The sequence below is a fragment of the Ictalurus punctatus genome, chromosome 21 (genome assembly GCF_001660625.3).
Source record: "Ictalurus punctatus breed USDA103 chromosome 21, Coco_2.0, whole genome shotgun sequence".
NCBI lineage: Eukaryota > Metazoa > Chordata > Actinopteri > Siluriformes > Ictaluridae > Ictalurus > Ictalurus punctatus.
The window spans coordinates 14,973,403-14,988,994 of record NC_030436.2 but is presented as its reverse complement, the minus strand read 5'-3'; the positions used below and the strand labels follow the sequence as shown (position 1 = coordinate 14,988,994).

Here is a 15,592-nt window from a genome sequence, read left to right as displayed (position 1 = left end):
GATGAACGAAGAAGCAGCACTAACACTCATGCCTGATTTACTGTATGCTATCTATCATGTAGACTTCTGAAACATTTCCAACATCAGAAAGGTACTTCAGAGTCGGGCTTTGGGATCGAGGCAGTTTGCAATCTCATGTCCCAACCAAAGTTAGGCTGAATTTTCCCCAGTTCATATTCAAATTGCATCCTGAGGAATTTATTGAGAAATGAAGTCTGTAGTTCAGTTCAGTGGTTTAACATCATAACTGAAACATTTATGTAAGGACTGCTAGAGTTTATTAACATGGTAGGGCACAGTATTAATAAACCTGTTCAGTATTCTTCAGAGATTATTCTTCATTAAAATGCATAAAGGAACTGAAGGGTCACTCATTCATTAACCGGCTTTGCCCTTTTGAGTGACACATGAAAGATTGGTGTGATACTAAAGCGATGTGTAGCAGTAGTAACACAGAGTAAGCATTTTTCAAAACCTCTTTAAATGGTTTTTCTTTTTATACATGTAAATTTCATGACATCCGAATATAATCTGGGATTCATATTAGTGATGAACAGTAATTTCGTAATCTTGTGTTAGTAAATTTATTACATTGTAAACAAGGCTTTTTTGTAAATAAATACAATGTTTTTATTAAATATAGTTTACTTTTATGGTTTACAGCATTTTAGTTCCTATAGTTACATATACACTGATCGGGTTCAACGTTAAAACCACTGAAAGGGGAAGTGAATAGCATTGATTATCTCATTACAGTGGCACCTGACAATGGGTGGGATACATTAGGCAGGAAGTGAACAGTAAGTTTTCGAAGATGATGTGTTGGAAACAGGAAAAATTTACAAGCGTAAGGATCTCAGTGACTTTGATGAGGGCCAACTTGTGATGGTTAGACGACTGGGTCAGAGCTTCTACAAAACGCCTGGTGTTGTGGGGTATTCCCCATGTGCAGTGGTTAGTATCTACCAAAAGTGCTCCAAGGAAGGACAACCGGTGAACCAACGACAGGTTCATGGTTGACAGGTTCATGGTTCAAGTCCAAGGCACATTGATGTGCGTGGTCTGTCTGGTCCAATGCCACAGAAGAGCTACTGTAGCACAAATTACTGAAAAAGTGCATGCTGGCTATGATAGAAAGGTGTCATAACACACAGTGCATCACAGCTTGCTGCGTATTGTGTAGTCACAGAGTGCCCATGCTGACCCCTGTCCACCGCAAAAGTGCCTACAATGGGAATGTGAGCATCAGAACTGTTTAAATGTTATGGCTGTTCCCTGTATACCTAAAAGAAAATCATTGTGTTGTAAGAATAACAGTGAAGCTCAACTAGGGATTATAAGCTAATTGGCAAATACAGAAACAGCTAAATAAAAGTAAAATATATGCAATATTTTAAAACAGACACATTCAATCATAAATTAAAACACCACACAAAACACTGCAAAAGAGTCATAACGAGTGATCGATTCACATAATGAAGGTCGAGTAGTAAAAAAACAAGCTCTAAAAAGAGGGTCCTTAACAAAGCAATGATAGTTATTATGATGAAAAATTCGAGAGAAGCAAGGTGCAAGAGAGAGCATTTGGCTCTTTGTAACAAATAATTCTGCGCTTCATACCACAGACAATTTACTTTAAACCATGCTGATAAGAAATAAAATAGAAATACACATATCATAATAATGATGTAAAACCTGGGATGAAATTCACGCTGCACTAAAGTACAACTCTGAATAAATTTGCATGGTTTAGCTCAGAAGTAGACTTGTAGAATGAGTTATGGGTTATGTTTAGGGTTAGAATTAAGGGTAGGCATCGACTTCACTACATTGCCACTAACCAACAAAACCAGGTAAGGGCGGGGCGACACATGTAGCCCCACCCCAAAGTGCCCCATTCTACAGGTTGTTTTATGTGTCCTTATGCAGAGTATACTATACTAAAAGAATTTAGAAAAACACAAAATACTGTACTTTAAAAAAAAAAGCCATACAAAAGAATACAAATACAAACAGAAAAGCTCTGGAAAACAAACCTAACCTAATGAATCACACTGACAAAGAAAAAAACAAAAACACATGATTTTGTGTCATATCTAGAAAACAACAGGTGTAATGAATGAGTATGCTACTGTATGGTATTATATAGTACTGTATGCTGGTATAGTATCCAAAAGTACTCCTTATTTACTGATGTTTACTTGAATATATTTACTGTGTATATTTTATGTTTAAAAGCACCGTGTGAGCCGAGTCATTCTTTCAGACAGCTCAGTACTCAGGTCTTTTAACTATTATGTCACCATTCAGTGGAACCGGAAGTGCTAGTGGGAGTTGAAAATGCTAGCCTAGCAACCATTCCTTCCTATGGAGCTTGTCATCGAGTATATGTTTTTATGCAGATAGGTCAATTTAAGGTTTTGTGAGTAGTCCTTTTTTTTGTATCTAAGAGCGTCTGGTATCGCGCTGTGAGTTTGTATTACATTTCTCTTTAGCAGCCATGCTAAAGCTTTAGCATTACTCCTGAGCAGTTACTAGCCGGCTAGATTAGCTTGCTGGCCAGTTTCCCAGCTTGTTCTTTATAAGTGTACATTCGCTATATGTACTCTTTGGATTAATCAGAACCTTTCCTCTCTTCGACACTGGCCTTGAGTTTTATTTCTCAGATTTTATTTTGGGGGGGATGTTTCAAAAGTCAGTCCACCCTACAGTTAGTGTGTTTTTGGTTGTACTGTCTATCATTCTTGCTGAAAACCCCAGTTTAATCTGACCAGCTGCCGAGACAGGCTGAGATGGTCAAACTGGTAGACCATCTTTGAGAGCTGGTCAGTTCTTTTCCACCTTCCTTATAAATGTTTTCTAATTCCTCTCAAAAATGTATAAGGAAACTGGGGAAAATGGTCTACCAGTTTGACCAGCTCGCTCTGGGTCTGTATTTTTTGTTTCGTTTCGTTTTGTTTTGTTTTGTTTTTTGAGTGTGTTTAGGGGTGCTTTCACTTCTGTTTCACACCACTGAGATTCTTTACTTCATCGGTTCACACGACACGTGATTTAATTTTTCTTTTTCGCCCTCTGTCTGTAGGCAGCCTGTCTGAGTCTGAGAAGATGGGTGCGCTCTCCAAGCCCTTCCTGGGCTGTCTGATCTGTCTGGCTGTACTCCTGCTCGTTTTGGGAAACGCGTCGGCTTCCGAGTTCAATCCGTACAGCGTGCTCGGAGTGTCCCGGCACGCCAGTCAGACTGAAATCAGGAAGGCTTACAAGCAGCTCGTCAAGGAGTGGTGAGTAATCCTGAGGAGGCATGAACATGTTCACCTAATAATGCTTATGCTGAACGCGTTGTGCTTTACGATAGGCATCCAGACAAGAACAAAGATCCGAGTGCAGAGGACATGTTTATCAAGATTACTAAATCCTACGAGGTAGGTTAACGACTTTTTCATTTCGTCTTAAAATCCGAAGCTTCTTAGTGTTGTCGCTGTGGCTGTTTCCTCGAACCCGTCTTGTTTTCCACAGATCCTGTCGAGTGAGGATCGCAGAGCTAACTACGATCAATTCGGCCAGACAGACGAGAACCAGCAGCACCACCAGGCACCGCACGGTTTCCGCCACTTCCATGACAGTTTTTACTTCGATCAGTCGTTCTTTCGGTTCACCCAGTCGACTCGAGATTTCACAGACAGCAAGCACCTGCTTCAGTATGAGAAGTTTATGAACGTAGTGGTGCCGGATAGCTTTAAAAGGCCCTACCTGATTAAGATTACCTCAGAGTGGTGTTTCAGCTGCATTCATATTGAGCCCGTTTGGAAGGAAGCGATTCAGGACCTGGAGCCACTGGGTGGGTGTTGTAGAAAATGTCATGGAAAATTATCGCTGTCTGTGATTATACCACTGATTGGTCAGAGGCTGTTGATTCATTTTCTATAACGGCAGCGCTGACAGTAGTGCCTGCTGTAATTCAAATAATAGGTTATACATAAACTAAGAATAATAATAAACAGCTTTTTTAAAAGCAACACGTTATTTAACAACGTGACACGTATAATCTTTGATGCAGCTGTTTTTCGTAAGCAGCTGTTTATTGAATATTTATTTATTTATTTATTTATGGAAGGAGTCTCCAGTGTCAGTTCTTTGTAACTATCAGTAAGTTTTCACAGCTTTGTGCTGTCAGGTTTCTCTATAATATGACTAGCTGTAGGGTTTTTTTAAAAAATGAACTTATCGACTTTGAGAGAGAGCAGAAGAGAGGCTGATAGTGGAATCACCGTTTATAGCTGTTATAATGTAAATGATGATAGCAACTAACTTTTCTCATGTCTCATGAATGTTATACAATATTAAACGTAACTGCAGACTGTGTGTCATTCATGAGCAAAGTAAAACGTGCAATCATTGGTAAAATAATCCACTTTTGGGGTGGGAACATTAGCTCCGCTTAGTGTTTTGGGTGCATCACACCACTCTAAAGTGGATTATTTTCTTAGAACAGTGCACCCTAAACGTGTGTTATTCTTTATGTAAAATTATATGATAGGCAGCATAGGCTTAAAAGCTTTTATAATATTTGGATTTAATAAAACCTCATCTTAGGCGAGAAATCTCAGTGGTATTTTAGACTCACAATAAACAAATGATATGATCTGGACCAACATCCAACCAATCAGAACCAGGAGGCGTTCACCTGTAAATCATGTTGCCAGTTAATTCACAAAGCCTCTCTTTGGATTTGGTTACATTTTGAGTTTCAGAATAGTTGCTTCATTTAACCTTCAAAATTGTCTACTGTGCCTTTAGGAAGAGTTTTTTTTTTTTTATGTGTTGAGGCCTCTGAGTTTTTTTAAAAGCTGAATGTATGTTTATTTATCCATTCTGCTCTTCTTTGGTTTTAGGTGTGGGAATTGGCGTCGTGGATATTGGTTATGAGAAGCGGTTAGCTCATCACCTCGGGGCTCGTGGCGCCCCCTCTATTCTGGGGCTCATCAACGGCAGAGTCACCTCCTTCCACAACGCTGTGTCCCAAGAGAACCTGAGGCATTTTATGGAAAGCTTGCTGCCACATAAGCTAGTAGAAAAGGTTAGATGGAAAACTTGTACGTTGGAACGTAAGCATAAGTATGTGACATGTATGACGTTGGAAATGCTGGTGTGAGATATACAAAGTGTGTTGTGTTGACTCCATTATCATGGTAGTTATTACAAGTGTAACATTGTAATTCGTTTATATATGCTGCTCGAAATTCTTAAATATCAAACATAAAATGATGATTTTGATGCCTTTTTAATTTTTTTTTTTTTTTTATTCAGGTGACAGATGATAACTATATACAGTTTTTGAACAGTTGGCGGGAAGAGAACAAACCCAGCGTCCTACTCTTTGACGCCGCTGCTTCAGCACCATTCCTTTACAAGGTATAAAATGCTATTTTTTAAATGTGAAATATGTACTCTTATAGTAAATTATTAAATCATTAAGTGTTAAATGTGCAAATATACTCATCAGGGCTCAGTACAGTGATTATGAATGATTATTTTTTATAATTGTATATTCTGTCACTCATATATATATAGTGTGTGTGTGTGTGTATGTGTATATATATATATATATATATATATATATATATATATATATATAATGACAAAAAAACAGAGGCAAATGGATTAGGTTTATGATAAGTAGCCTACACCTAGACACACGATCTCATGGTTAATTTGAACAGCCAAAATCGAACTTGCTAAACCTAATCGATCTCATTAAACTATAAGGTTTCTACTCTAGTATTTCTCGTTTTACTACTTTGACTATTCTTCGGCCGTCATAAACACATCAAATACCTTCCACAAAACATTATATAATATGAGGCTAATGACATTTACTCTATTTCTTAAACAGTAAGTCTTAAAATTTAGTCTATTCTTCTTTTGGTTTATATGTTTGTGCGTCATCGACACGCTTCTCTATAAGGTGTGCATCACTCTGTGTTATTTCTTTCTTTTTTAATTTAAGAGAAAATTACAGCTTTCCCATTTTAGTTATTGAATTGGAATTGGAGGGCTGTGCAGTTTTACATTATAACAGGCCTTTGCTCCTGGTTCAATAAATCAGCAGCAGCGTAGTCAGTTTTGTTGACTAATTGTTGCAGCTTGAGTATACATGTTACTGTTTGTGGGCAGGAAACAGAAACCCCTATTGTGTTGCTCTGCTTGTAGCTCTCTGCGTTCGCATATCGGGACTTTGTGCGGTTTGGGTACGTAGATCATAGCGAGACCACGCGTATCCAGCAGCAGTTCAACATCAACATGTATGCTCCCACCATGTTGCTGTTTAAAGAGAACACTGAGAAACCTGCAGACGCCATACAGGTAATGAGCACCGTCTAAATGTCAACTCGTACATTTACCCAGGAGGCATTTCTCCTTGTCGTAGCCACAATTTAAAATGATTATCTCCTGCAATTCAGGCCTAATGCGATTTAGATGCATACATATAAGCAGCCATTTACGCTGAGTTGCCAGTTTATTAGGGACACCTACCTTACACCATACAGCTGCAATTATTTGTAAGTCAAATAATTGGTTAACTCTTTTAGGTTCCAGTAATCAGATACTGATAATACAACATTGGCATTAAGTCGGTAAAAAGTGTATACCCATGTTATACTTGCAGCTCATAAAATGGTTAATGAGTATCCATGGTATAAGGTAGGTGTACTTAATACATTGGTAAATATCCCAGTGCAGATAAATAATTTTTTTCACTGTAGATGTAAAATTGTCCTGACACTTTATACACTTTTTTTAAGCAAAGCTTTCTGGTTTTTGTACACTCAGTCCAGGGGAATGAAAAAGCAGACCATTGATGAGTTTGTCTCTAGCAACCGTTTCCTGCTGGTGCCACGACTTGTAAATCAGAAGCTTTTTGACGAGCTGTGTCCAGTCAAACAGTTCCACCGCCGACGGAAGTAAGAAATCCTGCTTCTTCTGTTTGTTCTCTGGGTTTAGAGGATTTTATACTGTATAACAAATCCTCCGTCTGCTGTATCCAAAAACACTGGCCTCTGAATGCTGAACCTTGTGAAGAATTTCACAGCCTCGCTGATGCATGTCGTTTTTAAAAGACTTTTCGGTCTTGTGGAGTAGCGGTCGACCGATTTAAAGGATTTTACCGATGACAAAGTTGGGCGGTACCTGCCGATAACCGATTAAAAATTCATACTGTTTTTAAACCGTCAACCGTTTTTAAAATTCATACTGAATGAAAACATAACACTGATAGTAAAATATTGATGACCTTTATTTAAAAAATAATCAGTACCATGAAAATGTACCTTTTTTAATGAAATAACTATGATATACATCCAAACTGAACCAAAAAATAAAAATGGAGATATCCAAAATTAATTAAAAACAAAAAACAAAAAAACACTTCAAATAACACGACAAAATTTGTGAGCTTTTGTTTCGCCTCTAGAGGACGGTCTCGTATGTGGTTAGAATTGTTTCATAATTCCACATAGATTACGATCCACAAATAAATGTATTGAGATTTACAAAAAATGTAACAAATTCACAAATGCATTGAATGAGGTCCACAAATATATGTAGTAGTTTCACAAAAAGAAATTAAATTGACCAAATTAATAATTAAATCAGTCAAATTAATAAATAAAATTACAAATATGTTTTTCTGTCATAAACACAACTCTGCCTGGCATACATTTGTGGATCACGTCCAGTGCATTTGTGGGTCACACAATGCAACGGCCACATTGCACTGACCAATCATAGCACGTTCTGATTCCAACCAATTACGTTTTGTTTTAAAATCAGGACAGGAACAGTGTCAAATCACATATTATGAAGGCTCTCCAACATGGCCGATCAGGTGGAATGACGACTGGAGAGTGTTTCTAAACAGCTAACAGCATCATTGTAACAACATCTTAAAGAAAACAAGTAACATTATGGGTCGTAAATTCTTTATTTTAAGGAAACATATGTGTTTTCACCAGTGTTTCCTGCATCACTGCCGAATCCACGCTGAAACCCCAGTTGTGATTTTGCAGTAACTTGAGAGTGGTGAGATTAAAAGACTGTGTATCGGGAAAAGATGACATTGGCAAGAAAATGTCCTCACAGGCAGCCTGCCAAAACACAGCATGACCAGTGTCATCCATTTCACGGGCTTATGATTACATTCTCTAAATGAACCGTGCTGAAAGTCTGAGGAACCTTAGGAGTGACCGGTTTGAATCAGTCTAACGAATCCTTACTGAATCAGTGAATCAATCATTACTAAACCATCAAACTACTCATCTATAATAACAGTGCATTTATGACCCATAACGTTGCTGGTTAATGCTGTTAGATTACATACGCGATTTTGGTGCAATATGACTCCTATAGGAATATGTTCCTGTCCCGATTGTAAAACAAAACGTGATAGGTTGGCGTGAGAACATGCTACGATTGGTCAGTGCAATGTGGCGGTTATCCGACTGGCTTGAGTAGACGGTGGGCGGAGTCCAACTATTTGTGCATTTGTGTGTACTCTTGACGCTAGAACTGTCTCAAAATCCACAAATGCGTGCAGCGATCCACAAACGCACTGGACGTGATCCACAAATGCAAGGCAGAGGGTTTTTTTTTTAAATTTGCAAATCTCATTTTTATTTATTAATCAATTTAATTTATTTTTGTGAAACTACTAACATATATTTGTGGATCTCATTCAATGAATTTGTGAATTTGTTGAATTTTTGTAAATCTCACTACATTTATTTGTGGATCGTAATCTATTTATTTGGAATTATGAAACAATTCTTACCCCATACTCTCGTACTGTATAATGACAGCGCACCCTTCTCAGCCGCTCCCGCAACGGACGCAATTCCACTTCAAACTAGTGAAATTATGAAATGACTTGTTAAAAACTTTTGAAAAACATCTCTAAGGAGATTGTGTTCTTTTATCCTCTCAGATACTGTGTCTTGCTCATCACTGGGGAGGATGAGACATTTGTGTCTGCGAACGATGCCTTCTTTGACTTTGCTTCTTCTAACACTAAAGAGGTGGTGAGATTCGCCTACGTCTATCAGAGGCAGCAGCAGCCTCTCTGTGATACGCTGCTCAAAAAGGAAGACATGAGTCCTCCCCAGGTCAGAGATACACACACACACACACACACCCTGTTTCAGTGCTTCAGTTATACGACACTTAATTTTCAGTCTGTTTTCTAGTCAAAATTCAGGTTGACTATTCTTCTTCACGTCATGTTTTTACGTCTGTCCGTGTGTATCTCCGTATGTGTTCGTCTCGAACGACTAACAGGTGATCATTCTGGAAAGGCGGAATGCCGCCGGAAAAGTGCAGTACCGGACAGTGACAGACGGCTGGAACGGAAGCGATGACGATAAGCACCGCCTCCACGAGCAGCTGGAGCTCCTTCAGAGAGACCCGACCTTTCTAACCTTTGACGCCATGCTGCCTGAACTCAACAACGAGCTCGCCTCAGTGAGTCTGTCAGCCCTCTGCCAATCATGCTGAAACAAATAGCTTGCTCCAGGGATACCATGCAGGATTTAGACCTGCAATACTGATAAAGCTCAGAGATTTGATCCAGTCTCTTACGCTTACCCAATGTGCAATTCATGCCGGAAAGTTTGTCAAAAAAGAGATGAGTATAATGTGGCGTAAACCAGCCTCTTTAGTTGTACACGATTGGACGCACCCACGTGAAACATAATCTGCAACTAAATCTCTGTGTTGCAAGCCAGCCACCTAACATTCGTCTGCCCTGCCCAATTCAGGACATATCCGCATCTGATTCCTTGGATAACAACAAATCTGTATATCCACGCAAATCCAAATACAGCCTGAATAAACATCACGCTTACTTGAGGCACTTATAATATGCAATTAAGAAATAATTCGGATTTGTTCTACAGCGTAAACAATGTCTAACCGGATACAACTGTCCCAGACTACCCAATCTGTGACCTCGTTTTTCATTCTCATTTCCTCCATTCCAGATGTTTCTAATTCGGTGGTTGAACGCTGCCTGTGATTACCTTTCTCAAGCCTACTTTGACCTTCTCTACTCAAACTGGTAAGTGTGAGAAGTTTCAGGAGTCACTCTTTCTTTCTCACCTGTAGCAACTGATTTTTTTTTTTCCCCCCAAACAGTACCTGAGGTTAAATTTATAGAAGAGATTTGATTCCTTAATGTAGAGCTGTACTAATGTCTATAGTGTGACATATAGTGACCTTAAGGTTCTTTCAGCATTTAGTTTCTATTCAGGTGAATTTCCATTCATAATAGTAAGGTGTATGATGAAACCTGCTAACTCTTCTTCTTCAGCTTCTTCTGAACAGACGGAAGGAAGCTTCCTGTTTGAGTGCCTTAAAATTTAGGGTGCAGGCTCTTTTTACTGCGAAACACTCAAATTAGATTCTCTGTCTCCCCCCAGGCAAGAGGTGATGCCCATCGTATCATTGGTCTTCTCTGCTCTTTTTATCCTGTTTGGCACCGTCATCATTCAGGCTTTCAGGTAGGAGCTGAAACACACTTGGGACATCATTACGAGTTTGACTCACCGCGGTGTAGCTTGGCCTTGACTTCGCTTTAAAACTCAACCAATTTGCAGTGACCCAGAGGAAAGAACAGCCAAGCGTAAGGCTAAAGAATCCCCGAAGACGCCAGGGAGCTCTTCGGATACAGAAAACACATCCAGGTGCGATAGAATTTGATCATCCTATACTTCAAATGAAAATAGCTTCAGTCGAACGAAACAAACAATTTCTACTGCACAAATTGCGCACGTGAGGATTTTATAACCAAGTATCCAAGTGTTTTTTCTTTCAGTCGTCCTTCGAAGAAGAACTTTGTGGAAGTGACGGAGTTGACCGACATGACCTACACCAGCAATCTGGTCAAATTAAAGCCGGGACACATCAACGTGGTGCTGGTGCTCACGGACGCGTCCAAACAGGTCCTTCTGAAGAGTTTTGCCAAAGAAGTGTACTCGTTCTCAGGGTGAGGCTCGCACGTTTCACAAGTTCACATTTATGTGTGTGTGTGTTTATAGATTTAATTATAATGCCGAAAAATGCCGAAAGCAGCCAATAAGAGTCCAGTGGAGGTGGGAGCTCCTTTAATACTGTTTAAACAGCATCTCAGGGAAATTCCTCAAGAACTCGGTTGAGAAAATGCCAATAATACATTTCTGGAAATTCTAGGCAAAAAGGGCATCTACTTTGCAGATGCTAAATTATTTTTATCTGTTTTGGATTTTTTATGACAACATAATTCCCATAGTTCCATTTGTGTTGCTCCAGAGTTTTTAATGACTTTATTATAAACTGTGGGGGGTTACAAAAATAAAAATAAAGAATGAATGTGTCTACACCTTTAACTGGTGGTGTAAACAGGTGAAGAAAAATCCGAGGAGTAACTGCAGCGTACTTGAGTAAGAAATGTAGAAGTGGGAGAAATTGCCCCGTAGTAAAATTTTTCCAGAGGAATGCACAAACATTTCATTGTTGAACATTTCATTGTTGAAACATATTCTTTCATTTTTGGATTGATTTTCTGCTGGTGATGTACAGAATTTTCTTTTGGCAGAATGGGTTGAAAAGAAAATAATGTCTGTGCAGATTTTTCCTCACGTTATTATTGCCTGGAAATTTTACCGCTCCTAAAACCTAAAGCTGGAAAAGCCAAAGGAACAGTATTGAACTTCACAATGGTATCAGTCAGCCGTTTTACTTTTTTGTTGTTGTTTTTTTGGGTCACTGTTTTACCTTTGAACATTGGGAAATGAAAGATTTGAACCGCTTGTACCTCTTGTGCTCCTTTTCTTATTTAAATGTAATGTTTAGTTATTTACATGGAACATTTACATTTCATAACATATTTCCAATCCTAATTGTGTGCCTTTTTTTTTTCTCCAGATATCAGACTCTTCATTACTCCTTCTTAAATACTGACAAGCACAGTCAGTGGATGGACTCCCTCCTGCAGCTGGCACCCTCTGCCAGGCTGCTTTCAGATGACGAGGAAGAAGAGAGCACGTCCTCCTGTAAACCAGACTACACCGCTCATGTGCTAGCCCTTAATGGCCATAAAAAGTACTTTTGCCTTTTCAGGCCCAAGCTCACCTCCCCGTTCAGGCCCTCGTTCACCAAGGACGAGGATGACAATGTACTTCTCCATCAGAAGCTGGACCAGCTGAACGTATGGATGGAGAAGCTGACAGAGGGCACGCTGCCCAGGCACCACGTTCCTGCCTGGCCTGATCTGCACACCACAACCCCTAAAAAATAGAGGTGGGTTTGAAACCTTGTGGGAATCTCTTAAATATCAGGTCTGGACTCCACTTCGTGGCTTTTGTGTAAAATTGAAAGCAGGAGTTATTGATGTTTGACAGGGAGTTGACCGCAGGTACAGGCTGTGTATAGTATGTGAGGCTTGATTAGAAAATGTACTTACGCAGAACATTCTGGATTATGCACTGTCTGAGTTTTATTTCCCCATGGCAGCACCAGGCACATGCTTTTTGCTGCCAGCAGGGGTTGCACTACCAACCATGTTATTTTTTGGGGGGGCGACTTTATTTTAGCTGCTGATTTATGCTGTAGGAACACTCACAGATCGGTTCATGCACAGACAAGGAAAAGGTTAAATACTGTCAGAATGGAAGCGCATATACATATAATGACAGAGTTGTTCTAGGATCAGGTACCACCTGTTTATTGTATGAGCTATGTAACAAACATAGACCACTTTTGGAATATTATTTTGGGATATATTATTACTCTAGGAAATGACTGCACTTTGTGTGCTGGAAATGATTTCATTTTGCCCACAAATGCTGTTTTAGATCTTAAATCTAAATGTAGAGTATATAAATGATCTGTCCATTATTTTCCTAAGAACTTTAATGTTGCTAATAATACCTGGCTTGAGCATCTTTTACTACTGAGTGCATTAATAACTTAAGTAACAGAAATGTCCAGTGTGTTTGTAGCATTTTTAATCCACAGCCGGTGAAAAGCTGTAACCTTGTTTTCAGCTGATGTATGTGCTTCTGGTTGAACAAAGCTATATAACCAAGAAAATCCTGTTCAAAGCACTATTACTTCTCCATTTATGAGTGTGTGTGATCGTGAAATGTGTTTGCTTGCATGAGGGAGGAAAAAAGAACCTCATAGTTGCCATGTTTTGCTTTGACTTCTGGCATGTTGCGTTTTTCTTTAGCTTTCACCTCCTGGACCGTGTAAAACTTCTCACTTTTTCTCACTTTTACATTTTCCCATGCTTAAAACATTATCATCATCATCATCATCATCATCATACAAAAATAACTGAACACAAGTGTGTGACACGGTTTCTTGTACTGCATTTAACTATTGATCCTCTTCTCAAATATAAATTTAAATTTTAGCGTCCTGACCTCAAAAGTTTTTGTTAGCTGATACCATTATTTAAAGGAAGATATTTAATTTATAAGATGTCTCATTGTTTGTTTGTTCCATGTCTTATTCATAATGTTTAACTTAAATAAACCTTACACAAACATTATAAAATACAGGCTGTATCTTTATTTTAGTAGTATACCACAGCGCTGGTGAATTCCTGATTTTGATTGGTCAGAAGGTGTTGATTGATTTTTTTTTTTTTTTTTTTTTTTAATTTTATGTAAAATAACTGATTATGGAGACGTGCAGAGGTGTTTACTTAACATTTTATGGAAGGAGTCTCCGGTGTCAGTGCTTTGTAACTTATACAAGAAGGGGGGAAAAAAGACTGGTGACTGGTGGAATGACTGTTTATATTTGCTATAAGGTAAGTGATAACATGAACTAACTATTTTCACAGACATTCCACAGCATTAGTATCACTTCGGGCGATGCTAAAAGAAACGCTTGGTGCCTGGGTGCATCAGACCACCCTGTTGTTGATTATTTTCCTCTAACAGTATATCCTAATTGTTTTATTCCTTACTGCAACCATCTAGTGCAGTGGTTTTCAAAGTGGTGGCCGCCAGGGGGCGCCAGGGGGGCCTCAACAATTTGATAGGCGCCACCAAGCCCATCCCTCCCACTAGTGTTTTTTCTCTTTCTCACTCTCGGACAACCACACACACACAATCAATTCCTAATGTAATGTGATGGAAGATGTAATTGTTAATATAAAAAAGGGGGATATATTCAGAAGTCTGTATTTTTAATGTGTTTTAAAGATATCTTGCAAAAGGGGGGCCTCGGTCAAATGTTAATGCCATTTGGGGGCCTTGCCTGGAAAAGCTTGGGAACCCCTGATCTAGTGCATCCTTGTCAGTAACATATATAAGCATGTAATAGACCATACATACAGTATATCTGGCAAATTATGGGTCAGATCTGTAACTGCTGTCTACAACTATAACTGCTGTCATGTTTTGGTTTTGGTGTCCCTGTTTTCTTTGTTTGTATTGTCATTTCATTATGTATTGCCATTTAGTTTTTTTTGTTGAATTATGTTTAGGTGTCTATGACTAATACAACCCCTGCAAAAATGATGAATCACCACACTTAGAGGATGCTCACCTGGATTTTTGACTTATTTTTTTTTATTTTTAGCAAATAAACAAATCACAGATTTGACACAAAACAATTTTTGTTTAATAGCTGAACATTCTGGCTTCATGACACATACCTCAAACAAATTATTTTAATTAATGGCACCTTTTTTCCCCCTCCGGATCAAGTAGAGGAACAAATTATGGAATCATTCGATCAACAACAACAAAAAAATCACAATTAGTAGTTTGTTGCTCCTCCTCCGGCTTTTATAAGGGCCTGAATTCTTTGAGGCATGGACTTCACTAACGAAAAAACAATATTCTCCGTCAAGCCGGTTCCAACTTTCTTGAATAGCGGTTGACGGATCAGCTTTGCAGGATGGAGCCTTGTCATGGACTAATTTTCTAAATTTCCACAATAAATTTTCAATGGGATTGAGATCCGGACTGTTTGCTGGTCATGTCATTGAGTTAATCTGCCTTTCCTGAAGAAAAGCTTTAACACTCTTTGCTCCGTGGCAAGATGCATTATCTTTTTGAAAAAGGACTTGATCCTCACCAAACCTATTTTCTATCGCTGGAATCAGAAAAGTGTCCAAAATTTCAGTGTATACCTGTGCATTGACAGTTGAGGTCGCCCCGGTCCTTTATCTGACACGCAACCACGTATCATGAATGGGTTGGGAAATTCGGTTGTTTTCTTCAGACAGTCATCTTTATATGTTTCATTAGAACATCACCAGACAAAAGCTCCAGCATCATCCCTTTGGCCAATGCGGATTCGTGATTCATCCCTGAATATCACTTTCATCCAATCATCCACACTCCATGATTGCTTCTCTTTAGCCCACTGTAACCTTGTTTTCTTTTGTTTAAGTGGTGGTTTTCGTTTGGCTTTTCTATACGTAAATCCCATTTCTCCCATTCAAACGTTGACCCCTGTTTCCGTTCATTTGTTTCGTTGAGCATTTCCTTTTTTTCAAGGCATATTTCTTTGAGTTTTCTATCCTGATGCTTTGACGTCTCCCTTA

At 38.9% G+C, this 15,592-nt stretch overlaps 1 protein-coding gene across 2 annotated transcripts; it reads left to right on the top strand.

The window, feature by feature from the left end:
- The first annotated feature begins 2,276 nt into the window (after positions 1-2,276).
- On the top strand, positions 2,277-13,346 carry dnajc16l (DnaJ (Hsp40) homolog, subfamily C, member 16 like). 2 transcript variants are annotated; one of them, XM_017450871.3, is made up of 15 exons: positions 2,277-2,422; positions 3,083-3,278; positions 3,353-3,419; positions 3,514-3,835; positions 4,890-5,074; positions 5,305-5,409; positions 6,208-6,360; positions 6,829-6,959; positions 8,978-9,155; positions 9,328-9,510; positions 10,029-10,105; positions 10,467-10,547; positions 10,644-10,730; positions 10,862-11,032; positions 11,950-13,346. In XM_017450871.3, the coding sequence occupies exons 2-15, from the start codon at positions 3,106-3,108 to the stop codon at positions 12,320-12,322; spliced, it is 2,286 nt and encodes a 761-aa protein (XP_017306360.1). In that variant the 5' UTR covers positions 2,277-2,422; positions 3,083-3,105; the 3' UTR covers positions 12,323-13,346. The 2 variants fall into 2 exon arrangements, with proteins under 2 accessions (XP_017306360.1, XP_017306361.1); XM_017450872.3 differs by having other exon boundaries at positions 2,303-2,468.
- The last annotated feature ends 2,246 nt before the right edge of the window (positions 13,347-15,592 follow it).

Bases quoted from the DNA above. Each gene is read 5' to 3' on its own strand.
- dnajc16l (XM_017450871.3), top strand. From the start codon at position 3,106: ATGGGTGCGCTCTCCAAGCCCTTCCTGGGCTGTCTGATCTGTCTGGCT. The intron at 3,420-3,513 runs GTAGGTTAACGA...TGTTTTCCACAG, and splicing joins AGATTACTAAATCCTACGAG to ATCCTGTCGAGTGAGGATCG. The intron at 5,410-6,207 runs GTATAAAATGCT...CTCTGCTTGTAG, and splicing joins CAGCACCATTCCTTTACAAG to CTCTCTGCGTTCGCATATCG.